At 35.3% G+C, this 21,288-nt stretch overlaps 4 protein-coding genes across 5 annotated transcripts; 3 read left to right on the top strand and 1 right to left on the bottom strand.

The window, feature by feature from the left end:
- Nucleotides 1-730: 730 nt before the first annotated feature.
- On the bottom strand, nucleotides 731-4,257 carry LOC121408595. The gene is made up of 2 exons (XM_041600114.1): nucleotides 3,913-4,257; nucleotides 731-2,472 (listed from the first exon to the last, which is right to left on the bottom strand). The coding sequence occupies exons 1-2, from the start codon at nucleotides 4,182-4,184 to the stop codon at nucleotides 1,839-1,841; spliced, it is 906 nt and encodes a 301-aa protein (XP_041456048.1). The 5' UTR covers nucleotides 4,185-4,257; the 3' UTR covers nucleotides 731-1,838.
- LOC121408596 lies at nucleotides 2,284-7,837 on the top strand. Of its 2 annotated transcripts, none has more exons than XM_041600116.1 (4): nucleotides 2,284-2,368; nucleotides 6,334-6,403; nucleotides 6,814-7,110; nucleotides 7,421-7,837. In XM_041600116.1, exons 2-4 carry the CDS (start codon nucleotides 6,334-6,336, stop codon nucleotides 7,447-7,449), a joined length of 396 nt encoding a protein of 131 aa, XP_041456050.1. In that variant the 5' UTR covers nucleotides 2,284-2,368; the 3' UTR covers nucleotides 7,450-7,837. The 2 variants fall into 2 exon arrangements, with proteins under 2 accessions (XP_041456050.1, XP_041456049.1); XM_041600115.1 differs by lacking the exon at nucleotides 2,284-2,368 and adding an exon at nucleotides 5,557-5,920.
- A 4,597-nt stretch (nucleotides 7,838-12,434) lies between these two features.
- Nucleotides 12,435-15,185, top strand: LOC121409568. Its single transcript, XM_041601480.1, has 4 exons — nucleotides 12,435-12,525; nucleotides 12,857-12,917; nucleotides 13,681-13,983; nucleotides 14,522-15,185. Exons 1-4 carry the CDS (start codon nucleotides 12,514-12,516, stop codon nucleotides 14,605-14,607), a joined length of 462 nt encoding a protein of 153 aa, XP_041457414.1. The 5' UTR covers nucleotides 12,435-12,513; the 3' UTR covers nucleotides 14,608-15,185.
- Nucleotides 15,186-18,901: 3,716 nt separating this feature from the next.
- On the top strand, nucleotides 18,902-21,288 carry LOC121409567. Its single transcript, XM_041601479.1, has 4 exons — nucleotides 18,902-19,150; nucleotides 19,417-19,480; nucleotides 19,919-20,224; nucleotides 20,779-21,288. The coding sequence occupies exons 1-4, from the start codon at nucleotides 19,139-19,141 to the stop codon at nucleotides 20,889-20,891; spliced, it is 495 nt and encodes a 164-aa protein (XP_041457413.1). The 5' UTR covers nucleotides 18,902-19,138; the 3' UTR covers nucleotides 20,892-21,288.

Raw genomic sequence — 21,288 nt, 5'->3', positions numbered from 1 at the left:
TTTGGCCTTACTCACACCTACTTTCCTTTGTGTCTGCCTGCTCCTTTTCTTTCTTCCCCTTCATTAACCTGATTGGTCATCTCTTCTCACTAATGCCCCTTTTGTCTCCTTGTTTCTAGTGTTGCTGTTGGATGTTTGTGGTGTATATCATGGTTGTTCCACTTATATGTATGTCATTTTGCCTCCGACGAAGATTCTGCTAGGATCGAAAGCTTAGGCCCCTTTTGACTCTCTGATAAAATTAATTGAAAGAATACTAATATAACCATTTTGAAAACCTGCAAGCCCTTATTTTGTAGTAAAGGCCAAATTAGTTTCAAATCGTAGTCAATCGTACGACTGCTATGACGTCATTACGACTAGATATTAAATTCGCTTTTATTCAACGAAGGATGATAGCATAGTCACAGATTTGAACATAGGTATTCGTACGATGATATAGAACATTACACAGTAAAATGTTCCATGTTTCAACATTATCATCAAATTTTACTACGTTTTATTCCAAAATCGGGTCGCAGACCCATCGTAAGGTGTGCGGTCGCCTTTGAGAAACATAATGTTTACGATTTGGGACAGACATGGAAATGAAAAAAAATAGTGACAAAGGTAAATAAAAACAAAATCTTTAGATTTTTGCGATTTTGGGACGTACGAAAAACTGAAAAATGAAACAAGAAGAAAGTTGGACAAGAGAAGTCGACAACTAACTCTGGTTAAAATTCTGGTACATTTGATCTATAGATCATTTATTCTTTACTAGTATTCGTGACCAGCAATATCTATGCTGGAAAGAATGCAGCGTCATACAGTGTGTTCACATTATAAACAATAATCATAAAAATGTGATGTACTGTTACTGTATATAATTAAATCATATTTTGTGTTTCAGGCAGCAAACATATCCCGTGAAGCACGAACTGCGGCACTATTTCATCTCCATTTATAGTAGAGATATTTACTTTACCAGCACTTTAGTTTTTATTAACCCCAATTTATTTTTAAGAGCGTTAGTCAATGTTTACTAGCGACAAGCAAAACATGTTGTTTTTCTTAGTGGACAGTAGGTACCAAATTATCTGTGTTACTTGTGTTTCCATCATGCTTATTACCGTTCTATAACTACATAAATAATATCGATCTCTCTGAAAAAAAAAGTACTGCAGACAATACTTGGTAGGGAGTTGACGAAAGGTTCAAATCTTAATGGTTATGATATGTTTTCTCCCTTATGACCAGATCGGACATGCGACGTCTTGTACTGGATGCAAGCCGAAATACCAATTTGATTAATTGAATGACATGAATAAATGCAGAGCATTACGTAAACTTATTTGTAAACTTAACCTGTTATTTTCATGAGTATAGTGATATCATGGGAGTTAAATGATAGAGTAAACAGTTCTTCCATCACCCTCATAGTCATATGAACATGCTGTCGATTGCTTTCATATACATTTACTTGCTACTGCAAGGTCGATATTAAAGTAGATGCAAATAACAACATATCTTTTTTATGAATTCACACTTGTAAGTTAAGATAAATTAAAGAGAACGAGATATTTTCAGATCCTCTGTGACCTGTATACGCGGGACAGACAATCGAAAGGACGACAGATCAGAAAATACAGAAACAGAAATTATTCTATTGTCGGTACTCGAAAAAGTATCTCATTCCTGCAATATAGAGATATGCATGAATAAAAATAAGAAATGTGCATTATTTAGACATATGCGGGATCAATTCTTTCCAATTTATACTGAATATTGATTTTTATTATCCATAATTATCAGCTTATGTTAAACAGTGAAAAGATGAAACTCTTGGTGTATTTTGATTACATCTTGTACTTGTTCATTTCCTCGAAGTATGGCATAGACGCTTCTGCAAGCCTCCTGACATCTGGAGCTACCGTGTCCAGGGGGATAGCGGGTGTAGGTGGGACAAATCCACTGGATTTGGTGGCTGTCTTGAAAAATATCCGGTCATCCAATGCTCGATCGATTGATAATTTCCACTTCTTGGTGGCGTCTGCTGAAGCATCCCATTGCAGAAGTGAATCATTGAACGGAAGGCCGGTCAGATGACAGAACTTAGAGAGGACCTCAGCAGGGTTGGCCAACAGATCATCTGTGTTGAGAACGATTGGATTGGGATCCAAGTTGTCACGGACATACCTCCAAAGTTCGAAAGTTTCCCTGAAGAACTCGCAAGGATTTAGGATGGCATCATCCTTCTCGAGGTTGAATGATTCTGCATCGCCATTCCATAACCCTAATTGGGTCATGTGACTGATAATGGCCTTCTTGTAAGAGGTGAAGACTTTATACGGATCCCGGATTAAGAAAACGTGTTGAAATCCTCGTGGTATGTATTGTCGTGATTTATCATCAAGAAAGATGAATCCACCTTCTTTTGCCAAGATGTATCTGCTATCTGAAGATTCTATCTTCTGCTGCACATCAGCAAACCTATAAAGAAAAAAGGAGATGTTTACTTACATTTATTTGTGCTCGAAGGAACAATTTAATGTTCACTTATTTCTATAAAACTGCAATATGCACATCGAGGGAAGTATGCAAGTGAAAGAACATGCGCTAAAAAACTGTGCTCGTTTCTTTAATTTAAAAAACATTAATTTAAATTTTCCCTTCGATAATGTTACACAGGAACATGTGAAAAAAGGTCGTTATCATGAATATTCCTACAGTAACGAAGAACAGCTTCTTTATCACTAAAGCTATAAAATATAAGAAAATTATTTCCAGTTGTTTGAATTAACTGATTTGTTGTAAATATTGGGGGAAATTCATTAATTCAGATATTAGCACCAGATTAAAGTAAGGTGCACCATACGCAATGACAAAATGTATATCCCAAGGTAAGTGACGAAGAAACATAAATGATTTTGCATGAAAATATGGGAACCATGCAACAGTACAAGTAAAATTTGGATCTGAATGAAAATGCTTAAGACTTTGTTCAGAAGCATCCTTAAAGGTCGAGTCCACCCAAGAAAATGTTGATTTGAATTAATATAGAAAAAACAGCAAACAAGAAAAGCGGTGGAAATTTCGTCAAAATCGGATATAAAATGTCATTTTAAACATGTTAAAGTTTCGCTTATTTTTCACAAAACAGTAATTTGCACAACTCAGCAACTTGCAAATTAGAGAGTTGATAATGCCTCTCAATCACAAGTTCTATTGTTATTTATTGTTTGAATTATACAATGTTTCAATTTTTACAGATTTGGCAAAATTATGACCATATTGTTTGAACCACAAACTGTTGAAACAAGCAGATTCCATATGATCAGGGAGGAATAAAACTTTTTCCGCATGACAATTAGGAGAAAATCCAAATATTTCATATTTCATGTAATAAAATACAAAAGAAATAGTGAGTGAGTGAAGTCATCAATTCACTCATTGGCAGGCCGACCAGGTAATGCATATAACTGTTTTGTGAAATTATTCAAAACTAAAAAAAATGCCATAACTTTCATATTATACACCCAATTTTTATGACATTTTCAGTGTTAAGCTTGCTGGATTTTTCTCTCTTTGTTCAAATCAACTTTTTGGTGGGATGGACTTGTCATTTAAGTATCCATAAGTTACTGTAATTAGTAATTTGTTGTAATAAGGAGTACTTCAAATATTTTGTTTAATAAGGGTGATAACAATAATTGTGATAATTATTACGCTTACACACCCATCCACTCTTAATCCCCACATACACATACACCCACACCCACACACACACGCCATACGAACGCACGAAGCTGTATAATCATGACATCATGGGGATATCAAACAAGAGCAAATAATAATATGGGATGAAATTCAATAAAGTGCAAACTGTTGATTGTGATAGCTTTTGATAATTAATAACACCCGTATATTTACAAAATTCGAGAGGGCTCGATTTCGCAGCCGACGAACGGCTTAAATATTGTAGCTGCTTGTTGTGCCTTTTCTTCATTTCCTTCATAGGTCATCGGAATATCTTCACCGGTGGCAAGCTGATATTGTTTCCGAACTGCACTGCATGCAACGAAACATTCGAACCAAACTTCCATTCCTTCGATGGCACTGAGACATTTAGTCAAAGCTGTCGATATGGTTCTAGGAACAACCCACAAGAATAAGCGTACACGATCCTTTTCTGAACCTGACATTTTTTGCCATACGTTCTCATATGCGCTGTTCAAAAAAGAAAGATTACTTATACCACATAGGAATAAACCAAGATTATTACACTCCTACAAAAGAAGCAGTAGGCCAATAGAACTAGGAAAAGGGAAGCGATCGGTCAAAATGAAATTTCAAACGACCGATGACTAGGATCGTATGTCTTTCGAAATAGCGTATATATTTAATCGATCTTTATCTGTTTTATTTTATTTGGTCAGACTGCGACACGTAATCTTTTATAGGGCCTGAAGTCCGAGCTAAATTTATTTTTTCATGTTTGTCAAGCCTCTATATAGACACTGCCCAAAGGATACCGGGGAATACAGGTAGGATTTTATATGTACCTTACAGAGGAAACGATTTCTGCCAATGATATAAGGGGAGGGGATAGCACCAACTTTTCCCTACTCCATCCACTTCTCAGAAGATGGAACAGTACAGTAACATACAACATGTACAATGTATTAGCATAATAATCAAAATTCTATCAAATAAACAAGTAAGTGCATAAATTACACATTTTTGGCACAAAAAACGTAACGTTCTTAATCTTTTGTTGCACCCCATCATACTGTACATCAAACTATTATTATCAATCAATGTTTTCTAAAATGAATGCGAGTGATTGCTTTTATCATTAGAGGGGAGGGGACGTTTTCCAATGGCAATTATTATGTTTTCCAGAATTGCTATCACATTTTACTGCTGAAGCGTATTAGATATATAGGTATATATTTATTCCATTCCTTTCCGTTCAAAAGCATACAATAGCACACAATCTAACTGATGTGATCAAATACATTGTAAATGGCCATCTCAACAAAGTTGGAAGTCAAGAGGCATTACCATTTATAATTTAGATCGCCTTAAACACTCTTCGGATCATAGATATAGGCTTAGCTTTTTTCATATGCACGTAAATGTTGATTATATATTGCTTGATAAATACTGATTTTAGTTTTTACTATTTCTGTCACTTTTTTTCAATTGTTTTACACGGCCCCAATAGCAATCTTGTGACTGCAAGTTTTTTTTTATTGTGCCTATATAAAACCAATCTTTATTTTTCGCCCTTTAATCATCATGCCAATTTACAAGTTCGATGCCCAATAGTTAATTCACCATTTATTTAAACATGACCTCTGCGTTCCATAATGACTTTTTAAATGTCATTCAAAAGGCCAATGGAGAAACTTTTTATTTTATCATCATAAATCTGAAAGGGTAGGTCTCATCTATTGTTAGGATCATAGCATTGTAACATTGACAGCAATCAGAATTCTTACTCATAGGTCAAATATAATCATTAGATAGGGAATTCTGACAACATGAACTGCACATGCTTTTAATCTCTCTGCTATGGTCAACCTTAGATAACGGTCCTGTGCGACTTATCTTCTCTAATCATCCTTCTTCTTCCCATGTTAGTTTACTTTTTTTAAATATATTCTCAAGACTCGTGCCCTACAATACAATTTCTCATCGATGTCCATACGATTGAAGAAATCAACATTAATTTCCGAGGTTATAATGAATGTATAAAATGGCGGTTAATTCTGCTTCAACTTCATTCGATCGCATTCGGAGCCAGTGAACAAAACAAGTGAGCGGATTTACTGAATCAGAAAGCCAGTAAGCTTCGAAAAGTCGTTGCAGAACTTTCCAAATTCTCATATAAATTGCAAGCTGTTGAGGACATCAAATAATAATGGGCATTTCGGTGAGTTCGATAAAAAAATCAATCGTAGAGGCAAAAGATGGCTGCTCAAAATGCCAAGAAAACAAATGCTTAACATATAATAAGTTTTCAAATATCAAACGTACCAACAATGATAAGATTATAAATATCGCAAGTATAAAAAAGATCGTTTGCTTCACATTATTGATACCGCCTAAGATCGCAAGTAATATTTTTGATAGATATACATTATTTTGTTCCTTCTCTTTTTCTACGTAAAAGTATACTGGAATTGGAATAATTGTTCATTTTATCTGTTGCAGATGTACATGTCAGTTTGTTAGTCGTCACACGATAAAAGTCGTGAAAAGTCACATGTAGGCGATTCCCTCCCTCCATTTGTTGCTGAACACTTCAAAGTTAATTTTTACTTTTTTTTACATTTTCTTCTTTAGATGAATGTTGCTGCTGTTCTCTGCCTTGTTGTGATAGCTGGTGCAGCTATAAGAAGTACCGAAGCTAAGGGTATGTTAAGTATTTCGACTTTTTGAAGATATCAAAGTTTGTAGTTTGCTAGGTTATAGAGAGCAGATTGCTGAGTAATAAAAGAAAATGCTGGTTTGTGATGTTTGTGCACTTTCCTATTTAATAGACGCTGTGTCGCGGGGTACAATACATGCACAAAACAAGTCATGGCCTGCATAGATTGTTGAGCAATGGTTGTAGTTCATTGATTTGATTCGAACCCCAACCTTTAAATTGGGCATACAGGTCATGAAAGTTTCTGAGGAAAGAAGTATAGCCGTAGTTGTACCCTCTTTGAAGCAGTTGCAATTATGTCATGATCATGGTATCAGGGAACCCTCGATCGTAATTCACTTAACTCTGATCAGGAAGTTATTCATTTACCCTTATTGCTACCTCATTTCCTGCAGTTTTCACGTCGAAGATCTCTCTTCACCTCGACGCCGCGTGCGACCTGTTCAGGGAAGAGCTCATGGACGAAGGCGGCACGTGTAATGCTGACGTCATCGAGGAAGTCATCGACGAGGCGGATGAGATCGAGGGACTCGTTGGCATCGATGAGGAGAAGATTGAGGATTACCTAGAGAGGGCAGAGGAAGGGAAGCTGTGCTTCTCACCCGACGGAGAACAGGTGACTAACCTCAAGGATGGTTGTTCAGCCATGGAACAAGTCTGTGAGAACAATGTCAATGTGATGAACTGCAAAGGTGAGTACGATCTAGACACAAATATAAAATGAATATTGCGGTCATCTCTAGGTTAGCAATTACCAAAATGGTCTTGATTCAAAAACAGTTTTGAAACTAGTTTGTTAACTCAGGATTTATTATCATGAGGGCATATCTTTTTGAATGGCTCATTGTTCTGATTAGACTATTTCAAAGAGTATAATATTTTTTCATGCTTTTTCAAGTGGAAATATATCCCAAGACTATCTGATGAAAATTTAATATTCTGGGTGAGGATATTTTCTTTATCAATCGTTCATTTCATTGACCTTTTTTCTCAATTTTGCAGATATGGGACCTGTAACAAATGCAGTGTAACTCAATACAAGGACTATGTGTTTGAGAATGGTTCTACTTGATTGACCGGTGTCCATTATCCACTCTTAACGAACCAATCATCGGTCAAGCTGATCACTGAAGGAAATCACATCGTCTTTCTGCACCAGTGGTCACAATAGACAAATTATAAGCAGTCAATAAACCCATCAAATAGTATTACACCTGTAAAATTCATTTCCATCAATCGGATTTGCCTCTTTATCGAATGGAATCCTACGTAGATCATTTTATAGGGCGAGGGAAATTGTTTTTTGTCAGTCAAGGCAGTTTCCATTTTGTAACATTAGAAAAAAACCAATCATTGTATCTCTGCGGTCTTCACTACATTAAGATTGTGATGTCCATTTGTGACTACCTAAAAGCTAGAAAACCCCGTCTTTAATAAGCTTCTATAATTACTTATTTAAAGTTTAATGGACCTGTAGGTGACGAGCTGGATAAAACAATTCATAATCGCAATGTATTTCCTTCTAAATATTTATTATTTTTTAAACTAAATTTCTTTGTACTATTATTTTTTATTCTTATGTCGTTTCTTACTTTTTTTTGTTTGTTTGTGCATGTACATTTTGTTGATTTAAGTTCTTGATATGTATATCATGAAATAAAAAAAATAAAACAGCAATTCAGATTATTACAACAACTTTGTACTTTGTTATATTTTGCAACAATTTTTGTTTATATGAACTTTTGATGTCGAAACGTGGCATCGCGTGTAATCTGTGAAAATGTAAAAAGGATGGCTGGACTATGATAATGGGAATTATGCGAAAACAATCATCATATGAGAGGAACAAGATGACAAAAAGAAAGAATGAAAACAGAGAGGAAATGATATGGCATGAACACATACTTATTATATTTGTTCTAAAAGAATATGTTCTCCCAAATTTGTTGATACCATATTTATGTGGTATGTGTGAACGCATGGAAGATCAGGCGGTATTAAATGTAATGATGTAAATTCTGATTTGCGCCAAAGTAAGGCATGATTGCAATTAAGGAATCGAAATATCAATGATGTCATAATCTTACAAGGGTTGTGTTAAACCCATTTCTAAACACATTTTCAATAAATTGCATTATAATTGTTTAATTAACACTTTTTAGTATCAATTCTGAAGTTAATTCCATTGAAAATGTATTTGCGAATAATAGTGTTTACTAACTCATGTAGGATTATGAAATCATTGACATCTCGATTCATTCATAGCATGGCGCGAACCAAAATTTACATCACTGCAAAGAATACCTACCTATCATCCAAGCGTGAAGACATACCCCATAAATATGGCATAAAATTAATTGGGAGAAAATACTCGTTCCAGCCATATATAATGATTATGCGTTCATGACATATTTTTTCCTGAAAACGGGGCTTTCTGAGGTGTCAAGTCTTTTTTGTATACTTACACGGTGCAATCCTCATTTACACACCCACACTCATGCTCACACACAGGGAACATAAATAGGATGAAAGTATGGAACATACAAGAAGCTAGTTTTAACATTTTATATTTCTAAAGACATCTTAGTCTACATTCTGCTCTCTTGGTTAGTTGTAAATTTATGTGGGTAATTCTCACTTCATATTCAAATATGAATATTATTATCATCGCGAAGAGATGAATGTTAATTGAGTAGATTAGATCATGAAACGTTTTGACTCTTTATCTTCCAACTTCGGCATGATACAGTATACAGCATATCAGAGAGAGAGAGAGAGAGATGGAGAGGGGGAGGGAGTTGGACAATGTCTGCATGCTTGCCTCTCATCTAGTTTCAATATTCACAGTCTACCACACTATTTCTTCTATCCGATTTCGGCTATCATGACAATGTAGGCCAGCCCTTTTAAACTCCACTACCATCCTATCTTTTCTATTACCTTCTTCACATCTGGTAAGTTAAAAACGAAGCTTTGTTACCTCAATTTTTTATGTTGCTACTTCTACGTGTGCTTCTCCTTATCCTATCAAGCCAGCTAGGCCTATGAGGAGAGAATTTGCAAGGGCGCGCATTTTATCTTCGACGTTACCCTCATGATCAAGTAAGATATATATATTAATATATGCATGACATGACATGGCATATCATTTAAATTTGGAACAATTAACTGAAGAAAAAAAAACACATGTTAAACAATATTCATCTTTATGAACTAACACACAACTGGGCGTTGTAATTCAAGCTATGTGGGGGAAGTTACAAATTGATGCAGAGGTTCAAGGTTCGAGCCCTGGTCACGTCTTTCGGATGGTGACGTTAAAGGTCGGTCCCAGACGCAATTAATCATATTTGATTGGTACACGTCCGACAAAAAACTTACACACAAACACACAACCACCCTCTCTCATACACACACACTTCCCTTTTCACTCCTCAAAATCAATGGTCTTCGATAGGATAGGATCTCCAGGGGCCCGTAACACAAAGCTGAGCAATGATAGCAGAACATATTTTACGATTGATTCCATAATACTACAATGTACAATCCATCGTGAATATCAAGAGTACGATCAATCGCTAACCTTTGTGTTACGGGTCCCAGGTCTTAAAAGGCCTGATTGGCTGACATGACATAATACGCTTTGGAAATAACAATTGCAAAAATAGTGACAAAGATAAGTATCATGACCATGACAATAGTAATAATGAATAGTAGTAGTTGTTGTCGTAGAAGTATTAGCAGTGGTGGTAATAATAATGATAATAATAATAACAACAACAATAATAATAATAATAATAATGATAACAATAACAATAATAGTAATGATAATAATAATAATCTAGCAAGTGCTCCTAAATCGATATGCAAACTTTGCTGTCTCATTTTAGCAGGGGAGGATTTCATCAACCTGTCTAATCTGACAACTTGATGTTGATTGGCTGAGAAGCACTGTTACTACGGAAATTGTCGGATAAAAACTGGACTTGCTGGCTAAAACATCTGTCAAATCCTTTCATTAAGCGCTCCCCAAGTAACCATGCAATACTGAGTAGGGAAATGGCTAATACAAATGACCTAATATGAAGACGCTAGTGTGGATTAGAACACATGATCTTCTGATTACAAGGCTTTGCAAAGATACTCATGGGAACAATATCCTTAATGAAACTTATAAATCATGTGGGATAGACATGTTATTATACGATATCATTGCTTTCGTTAATATCAATTTGAATACTAAATTAGTATACTGGAATGACGTGAAACCACTGATGATAATAATGGAGGCCTGGGAATGTTATAGCAGCATACCTACTTTTATCACCATCCCATTGCACTATGAATTTTCATAAAGTTCATAAAGTTCTTAATGATTTATTTTGTTTTTTTGTTTATGTTCAGTTTTCAATATTGTTATGATATAATGTATTTTCATCTTTGTGTATACTTATTGTTTAAGCAATTGGAAAACCAAATTTCTTTGTATGCATATATTGACCAATAAAATAATTTTGAATAAGGAATATTATACTTTCCAGGTTTATTCAATGAACTGTAAATAATCTCAATTCATTCAGTCATTCTCCCATAAACCACGTCAAATATACAGTACGTACAAAAGTAGGTGTTAACTTTTAAAAAAGCCCTGGGAATTAAAAAGTATACAACATGTGGGTAATGTTTTCACATATAATCTTGGGTTTGGGTCTCATCTATCTAATGGAAGTAAAAGTTTTGACAGAATGTTACACTTAAGTGAGCACTGTCCAATTTGTAAAGAAATCTGTTTGCGCAGAAATTCTCGTTTTCACACTGTGTCAAGGGGAAAGGGAGAAATCAAACTCACCTGTGAAACATTTCTCATCCATTTCCTATAAACTTTTAGTCAATTGAAATAAAACGGATACATTCAAGCATTTTGTAACAATTCGCCAACCACATTGAAATTTCAACACTTTCAAGCACAACCTTTACCCTTTTTGTGTCAGCTGGATTATATCAGACATCTCCAACATTTTTTCACTAAGTTTTCATCATTTAAAGTGGGTTTACATTTTATTTTTCATTTAATATTTGTCTTGTTTCTCCACACTTTCCCCATGCTTGACAATGATTAACATAATAAAAATCAAGCCTAAAAATTACAGCTCAGTGTAAAGCAAATATCGTCACGATGGCCTCGGTGTGTTTGGGATTGGGATGGGGCGTAATGCACTCTTCGGAGTGTTCTGGGCAAGGAAACAAGTTATAAAAGGTAAAAGATATCTTTAAATCAATTTTACTAGCTAAATTCCACGTGTTCATGATTAAGGTCTACTTTTGCTTGCATAACTATTTCAAAGTTTTGCGCAAATCATTTTTCAATAACTTTTCAAAAGTAAGTGGTGCTGACTCAAGCGGAAATATTTTTTGACAGTTATATCGTCATTTGCTTAAATGGATCTGTACCAATGTTAAAATGTGGAAAAATCTTCAGGATATTACAAATGTATAGTTTTATAGGATTTTTTTTTAAGTGTCAACTTTCTTATACGTACTGTATATTCTTTTCGAATTATCGTGATTGAATGAGCCATTCCATATCACGAAAATGAACATGATTTGTGTGTTTAAGAGAGCTAATAATGAGATAGGAATCTAGACTCCTTCGACAGCGGATAGGCACCTCCCATTCTAGTCATTCAGCAACACATTTGCTAACAGCTCAATCATCTTAATTTCAAGAAAGTGATATAAAGCCCATGAACATCTGTTAAGTCGAATGTTGGCAATGCGATGTTCTTAGGTCACTTGGCGTGGATAACTCAAGGCCTTAAAACATAATGAAACAATCAATGACATTTGAAATTTCAAGTGGATTAGTTTGTTTCAATAAGATTAAACGCCCAAGATGGTTTAAAATGGATGTTTTCATAAACATTAGTGAAAACAATGATGATTATGGCAATAGCATCAAGTAAACTGTAGCAGCTCACTTTCCGGGAGCAGAATTTCATATAAATACTGAAGCAGAATTAGCTCCCTATAACATTTGATTACAGTAAGCGTTTACTGAAAGATTTTTTTACACAGCTTCTCGATCATCCACTATCATGGCAAGTAGTGTAAGTATACTTTTTTATTAAGATTATTGGTGGCATGAATCATTCCATTCTGCCCCTGGAATGTTTCGTTATGTCCTTTCATTATGTTGATCTCATATTATATTCAAATTGTTCATCCTTTTTTATATATGGAATATAAAAGTTTCATAGTATGAGTCTCGACAAGAAAGAATTCCCCTAAAAAGGCTGTGAGGACCGGATTCGGTAGACGAGCTCAGTCGGGGTAATATAGACATGCACCTAACAAGGATGAAATACGGGCTATACAAATAGCCTACATCAGTTTCATTACCATACTATTACTTATTTACCTTTATTTTCCCCTTCACAGATGAAAATCACCATTGTTGGTTGTCTATGCTTGGTAGCCTTGGCGTTTGTGAAAGGGCAACGTAAGTATAACATTATGTCGGAGCTGTTTACAATGTTGAATGTTTTACCACCCTCTTCATTTGGCTTTGATCTCTAAGGAAAGAATATCAATTTTTTTTATTAAACGATGTATTACAACCTTACATTACTTGGACATTTACTTATGTTCTTTAAGTGAACTCCACCCGCACTCCCAGAACGCTGAAAGCCATTCAAGTTTATTTTTGTTGAAATTACCTTTCAAGAATGCATGCTTTCTTGACATGCCCGATAGTTTAAAAATAAGTGTTTTACGCTACTGAAAAGTAGACGGTACAGAAAATTAAAGTTTGTTATCTTGCAAATAGTTAACAAATTGCTTTTATTAGGCTCCAAGATTAATCTCGATTCTGAAACTTTTCCCCGCTCTTTTTTTACTAATTCATTTTTTGGCTACAGTTCTTTGTTCTCTGATCATGTTGATGGTTAGGAATTATATGAAAGGCTTTGGCAATCCCTTTATAATAGACGTCATACATTGGATTTTGAATCATTCAGAGGGAGTTGTAGATTTTCAGCAGCTGTCTGGTCTGAGAGACCTTACTAAGTCCGATGTTCGATTCCCGGCACGGCACTTCTGCCCTTGATCAACAGCGTTTAAATGCACTCACACTACCCTGTAACCTACGGCAAACAGGCAAATAATTGAAAATTAATACATGCATTATTGATACCGACGTGACTTACTGTGCATGGGTTAAAAAATATATGTGACCAATTACTCTTTTCACTGTTTTCTTTCAGCAACTACTACCACTTCACTGGAAACGCGATACCTCCTGGAGATGTGTGAATTCTACAACAAAGAAAGTGCTAGCGGCTGCGACTTTGAAAACGTGATCGAAGACGTGAAAGAACACGGAGAAAATCTGGAAACACCTCGAGGTCCCTTTCAGAATTGGGATGGTAACAAGGTTGAGGAAATCCTTGACTTGGCTCAAGGAGGAAATGTTTTCTGCAACGCCAAGGGAGGCGCCATCCTCAGCGCATGCGCAGCTATGGAAGCAGTTTGTGGCCCTTCAAAAGTCAATCTCATTAGATGCCAAGGTGAGTGTTGAGGCGAAATGATATTATCTGATTTAATCTTTAGTTAATAAACTAGACCGTCGATCAAAGCAAAACGTGTATTAATATCGATTTTTCCTTCACATGTTAATATACTTATTTCAAACTCGGATTTATCAAATTATTTGCAAGTATTATTTTTTGTACCTCTCATAACATGATATTCATTTCCGAAAGTGTGATTGAAACTTTTTTATTACAAAAATGTGATTAAGCTGTTCGGCTGATTTCTCATTCTTAGAGTGTATAAGGCCAATTTCATTTCGTAAGATAGTTAAACATCGTGTTATAACAATTCCTTAAGCAAATTAATGTATTGCTGTTGTTGTTGTTTTTAATTGAAAGTTTTATTATTCTCATACAGGTAATTGGAAGTTTCTCATAGTGCATGTTACCAAATGCATACGTTTACAATAGAAACAAAGTTTACAATTGATCACAATGATATTAAAAAAAAATCAGTTACATGTTAGCAGATATAACCAACTTCCCTTTAACTCTTCTTTTTTTCACATTATAGACGTCACCCAGGCGCCAACTACAACCAACTCCGTATCTCCTACTACAAATAATTTTCCAACCAATCAACCTACCATTACCGCCTAAAGCTATTTTTCGATCACCGAACATCGACATTACATTAACCACTGAAAGTTAGATGGAACAGACAGAACTGATGTCAATAGTATTCGCGAATAGCGTATTCTCTCCATTTGAGTTCACATTTGGAAGCTTTTATTATTTTGTACTTTTGCAATCAATTGTTGTAGTTAAAAAATAATTTTTGAACTTTAAATAACAGAAAATAAAAAAAATTAACAGAATATAACGAAACTTTTTTTGTAAAAACTATAAATAGATGATGTCTTTCAAAAGATTGTTTTTCGGGAAACTGTATAATAACAGAGTAAAAATGAGCAAATGAAGAGAAAAGAAAATTACTAAAAATACCCGTCCGTTCGTAGTGTGATCCCACATGTTGTTTCTTGTGTTAGCTACACCAGGTAACGCTTTTTTTAATGAAATGAATGTAATTATAAGCAAGCCTGAAATATTTTTATGACTAAACTCCGTTGTTCTAAATAAGCATTCTTAGCGACTCTAATTGTTACATAATATGTTTGTATATGTATAAATTGCTCGTTGATTATTTTTACTGATAACTATAAATAAAATAAATGAAAAATAAATATTTGTGTATTAATGCTCGGATGGTGTATGTGTATAAATACAATGTGTATATTAAGGAATGAGAAGAAAGAGGAAACAGTACTGGAGAGAGGAAAAGATAGAAAGGGGGAAGGAGAGGGAAAGAGAGAGAGGGGGGGGGTGGGGCAGAAAAGGGGGAAACGGTAAGATAGAGAAATGAAAGAAATAGCAGAGAAATTAGAGATTGAGATGGCTACTTTATAGTAAAAGTAAAATCTAAAGAAAAAGGAAATTAGGCTCTATGACCCTCGGTTAAAAAGAAACCATCATTGTTGATTGTTCATAGGTGAAACTTTGTTTTGACTGCGTATAATCTAATTTGTTTTATTTTTAATTTTTTACTCATGTTCAGTGGCGTAATGAGCCGAATATTTTGAGAGGGCGAGATATGGTGTATCAGGCAAAATATATCAAAGCGAGCGAGCAAACATTCGTTTAAAATAAGAATCAAATATTGTGATAGATTTCGACATGATGTTCAGAAAATAATATCTTATTTAACCCTTCTTTTTTTTTCTTGGTCATGATAATATTTTAGGGAGAGTGGAAAAGCACCACAAAGGCCCCCACACCATGTGTACCCCACTACCTATTTATAAACTTCATAATGATATGCTTGATAGATTCGATTTCTCTAGTTTCTCAGATTGCCATGACTTATCAAAATCCGTTATTCAGTCCGGTGAAGATTCTGTTTAAAATAAAACTATGCAGAATTGATTTACAGTGATTTTGCATTATCTCTTAAAGTAACTTCAAATACAATCTCAAATTAATATAAATTAACCAGGCATGGTGGCTCAGTGGTAGAGCGTCCTCCTCATGAACGGGAGGTCGTGGGTTCGATCCCCGGCCTAGTCATACCAAAGACTTTTATGGGACCTTCTGCCTTCTTGCTTGGCGCTTATCATTTAGACTGGAGAAGGGTCATAATAATATATTATGTTATGCAGGGCCAGCTGGAACAGCAGTCTTATGACTGAAGTGGCTACCATGTGTATTATTAATAATATAAACTATACTTCACTTGCATTCCGTCTGTTTTACTCTTGCTATTTACACATTTTAACCTGATATTGAACACGATGAGAGAGAGACTAATTAAAGAGGGGGGTTAGTTGTTTATATTTTTTTAATTGAATATACCTTACTCTATAGGAATAATCTAATTTACATTTAGCAGGAATTGATCAACAATAAGGATTCAATACACAACATCAAATATTCAAACGAGGCAGTCCTCAGACCAACAGGAGAATCAACACCAATCTTTTCGACAAACCAACCTCAACCAACCTCAACCAACCTCAACACTAGATCTATTAAATGCTTTCCTTATTTTGTTAAAGAGAAATGAAATCTTTGGAACAAGTAGGCTTGTGTGGTAAGAGAAAATCAAAGAATAAGATCAAAGAAGTTTGAGAAAAATCGGACGAATAATGAGAAAGTTATGAGCATTTGAATATTGTGATCACTAATGATATGGAGATCATCGCATTGGCAATGCGACAAAGATGTGTGATGTCACATGTGAACAACTTTCCCTGTGAGGGACTAAAATACTCCTAAAATGTCCCTTTTTTTGCTTTTTCTCATGATGATACAAACTCTTTATCTATATATAGTATATGCTTTAAAAATCCATATTACATACCTTCTTATAGAAAGAATACATGAGCTACTGATAGATGTGATAAAAGAGGCAGTTTAAGTGAAATATATATAGAAAAGTAATGGGAAAGTTAGTCACAAGTGACATCACACATCTTCGCATTGCCAACTAGAGGATCTACATAATGATAATGATCTAAACTTCAAAAGTTCATTACTTTCTTATTTTTTATTCAAATTTTCTCAAACTTTTGTTCATCTGTTTCTTTGATCTTTTTTGTTTTAACACAGGCTATCTTGTTTCAAAGGTTTCATTTGTTTAATAAGCCCAACCATGTTCACCACTGGGAAATTCCCAGGACACCAGAACACCCAACTTAAGTTATAAAACACCACTTCGAGCATGCAGTATAATACACTCGAGACATGTACTTCATTAGGTCCACTTAGGCCTACTCTTTTCTAAAACCCGTTTGCAAATTTCATTACAGATCCATGCTACGCAACTCGTATTGCAGACTAGTGAGCTTGGGGAGAAAGATGGGAGTTTGTTTGTATAGCATGTAGACTTAGATGTGTAATTATAACTATAACTGTGTGATTATAACTAGCGACTCTCTACACGTGATTATGAATAGTGACTCCCTAATCTCATTCCGACCATGCCGACTGGCTACGCTCTTACCCGCTTACGTGATTGTGACTAACGAACCTTTCTTTTATTATAGATGTACAGGATAGCGACCCTTCTGCTATGACGAGCGACCGTCTCATCTGATTAGGACTAACGACCCTTTTTTAATTGTGACTAGCCTCTTTCATGTAATTTGATTATGACTACCGACCTTCTTCTTTGATTATGACCTACTCATCTGATTGCGACTTGCGACCCTTTTTTATTGTGACGAGCGACTCTCTTCTTTGATTATGACTCCCTTATTCCCTTTACCCCATTTTAGTCGAATATGACTGTTAATATTCTTACTCGATTGGATGTGTGCATATGAGTGTGTGATAGAGAAATTACCGAGAGAGAGAGAGAATGAGAGGTAAGAAAAGGTAGTTTAACATATAAAGAGAGTCGGATATTTATCTCTCTTGATTTTTTTTTAATGAGTTACTAAAAAATATAGGCAAGATTGATCAAAAGGAATAAGAAGGGAGAAGTTGTACTTTGAAGCAATACAAATGAGGCTATACATGTAATAATCATGGTAGAGGATGAATTCAAGCTGTAACGGAAAATATCTTTGATCCCAAAATATGACATTAGTTGTTCCTATGATGAAACAAAATACTAATTCTGCTGCATTTAAAGCTGCTATAATTCAAAGCGAATGGGAATGAAACGACCTAGCTGAAGTACAGGACAATCTGAAGGTTACAAAGTTAAAGAGAAATGCCAGAAGTTGCAGTAAACACTGATTTCATGAGAAAGTCTGTAAAACCAGGCTTAATTGTCAGTATATCATCGAGGATCCATGCAGTTACATAAACTGAACTTTGTGAAATCTTGAAAATCTACGCTGAAAAATGTTCACACTGAAGATCACCAACACAGATAGGCACACGTGGGACAGTGTATTATTATTGCTGGAATAAAGACCCGACGGAAGTGACCGAATCCGCGCTTATTTCTCAGCAATTACACAATTTCTTCCAGAATCCTTTGGCACATATTTTTTATTCTTACAAACAGACACTTGGGGGGTCATAATATTAGATTCTGTAAAAAGTCATTTCAAGATCGTTACCAGAACGGGAATTTATCTTTAAAACAGAGACATTTAGAGTTGTTTCAAGTGAAGTATTAAGTATAAAAAAATCATAATTTTCCTCAATGTGGGAGTATCGTAAGTCACTTAACCTCATAATTCGGTCACTTTTACATTCTTCATTATGACGAAACAAGCAATAATCCAAATGCCTCGCCTCATAACACTTAGCCTCAAATCAATTGAAATCCATCTTACAAAGAAACAAAGCGCAGGTTCAACTGACGTGACTGAGAAGGATTGTGGCAAACTTGAGGCCTCCCTGATAGTCTCTCTGTAATGAATGGACAATTGACAAATCCACTGACTCTAGGCTACTATTATTTCGCTGTCCTTAATGTGAACATTGTCTTAATCTCAATAAACAGTTGCTGGCAACATATTTCTTTTATTTCTTCTTCAAGAAGGGATTTTAGTTTGACTGCCTGTAGAGTGAGAAAAGTATAAATATGAGCAGGTCGGTCTCCAGGGATCATTCGAGCAGAGAAGCTAAGATTTCAGGCAACTTTAAGAAGTCATCGTAGTATCTTTGAATATCCAACATGGCCACAACTGTAAGTGAATTGTATAATTTTCTTCAAACATTTCATTTTTTTGCTTTAACTTCATCTGGAAATTTAGTTTATTCATCATTCTGGATATTCTTTGTAATATATCAATTTATCCGTGCCTTATATTCCACGTTACAGTAAATTGAAGGACTGTTTGAATTAAAAAGTCGTACTACCTGTACTATTTTTAAAAAGGTTTTAGACAAACTGATTTTCACATTGCTTCATCTGATTGTGATTGTAAATATATATTTCTCTTTTTTTTATAGTTGAAACCAACTGCTGTAATGTGCCTGGTTGTTTTATCATACATCGCGATATCTGAAGCATTCCGTAAGTAAATGGGAGACACAGGTGCAATTGCGAATTTGCCAGCATTATTTTTAGAAGTATAAGCAGAAATAGTAGCAGCAGTAGAAACAGTATAGTAGTAGTAGAAGAAGTAGTAGTAGTAGTCGTAGTAGTCGTCGTAGTGGTAGCCGTAGTGGTAGTCGTAGTGGTAGTAGTAGTAGTAGTAGAATATGTAGTAAATTAAGTAGTAGAAGTACACATCTTCAGAGGAGTGGGACGAGGGGGTCACATCAGAGATGTTTTATTGTTGCTCTTGTGATTATTAGTCTCATTATAAACCTAGATGTTGATATTAGTATGATTATCATCATGACGGTTATTTCAATTTTTATAGCAATTCATTTTGTTACTAATATTAAAATTCTTTGATTAATTTAACAAATTTACTACCGCCGATACCCATCTCTTTGTGTTATACAGCTCATGGAAATGGTCAACAAAGTATCTACGAACATCTTATCAAGTCTTGCCCCGGCTACGAGGAGAAGAAGCGAGGGGAGGGTGGCTGTAACTCTGAGGTCCTCGATCACGTGCACGACTACGCCGAGGGGGTGAGAGAAACTCCGGGTTACAATGGCGACAGAGTCGAGAGCTACCTCGACCAGGCGAACAATAAACAACTCTGCTACCTCGATGAAAATTCCGATGTCCAGATGGTCTTCGATGGTTGTGCCGCTATGGAGATCGTGTGTGCAACACCCTCAACAGTCGTCGATCGTTGTACCAGTGAGTACTTTGTTAATTATCGTTTAAAGGAAAAACAGTGATAAATAACTGGGGGAAATGACGGTGCATGTATTGGTCCATGCATGTATCGGCCAGTCGAAGAGTGAGACCATGAGAGGCAAGGCAGCAATAACGGACAGAAATGATATAAATATAATTAGTTCTTGATAAATCTTCCACACATTTCTCATCATTGTTATTATTATTTTTCTTTATTGTTCTTTCTTGTCACTGTTATTTCTTTTATTGTACCTTTTCAATCATTCCCATTACTTTTTTCCCAACTTTTTCATTTCTTTTCCTCACTCTCCATTTCTTTCCATTAATTTATTTCCCCTTCCCTATACGTCTCTGACAATGATGGGGTCAAGACAACTTCCACAATCTAATTACAACTTCCTAGATTTCTTTAAGAACTCTAAACTCAAAATTGATTGTATTGAAGAAAAGTGATTATCATGAAACCAGAATCGTGTTTCAATGCCACTTCTTCGCATCATCTTAATCATCCGATCTGTAATGGAATCAAAACATTTGTCTTTTTAACTAAACAGCCCTGAAAGCAAGGAGGGCTTTCCATCCTCCTACCATGCCAAGCCAACGGAGAAATACGACCCCGCCACCTACCCCAGGGCCAACGACCGCTGTACCGGCAACGACTGTCTGAACTGAACGCAATTTAAACATAAGAAACTAACACATCCAGAAGGTCACTATCACAAAGGTAGCCGGTTATAAGGACACACAAAATTCAAAGAGTCCAGCAGGTTCCAACGACACTTTCAAAAAGTCAACTGGAACAACAATTGCTAACTGTACATCCTATGTCATCTACACCAGGAAGACATGTTTGGTCCCGAAGAATAATATTCTCATCACTTAATTAGAGACTAATACAATATGCAGCTTTAATCCCGTTGTCATAATATGAGCTGATGACTGAAGTACCTTGTGCAGGACCTGCATCATATCTGAAGAATGACATACCAGATTGAAATTTGTTTGTATATTTTGTTTTCATACTAAAATCGAAGTTTGAATACTAATAAATTATTAATATATTA

The sequence above is a fragment of the Lytechinus variegatus genome, chromosome 2 (assembly GCF_018143015.1).
Source record: "Lytechinus variegatus isolate NC3 chromosome 2, Lvar_3.0, whole genome shotgun sequence".
NCBI classification, from domain to species: Eukaryota; Metazoa; Echinodermata; class Echinoidea; order Temnopleuroida; family Toxopneustidae; genus Lytechinus; species Lytechinus variegatus.
The sequence above is the reverse complement of the archived record's forward strand: the minus strand, read 5'-3'. Positions and strand labels throughout refer to the sequence as shown.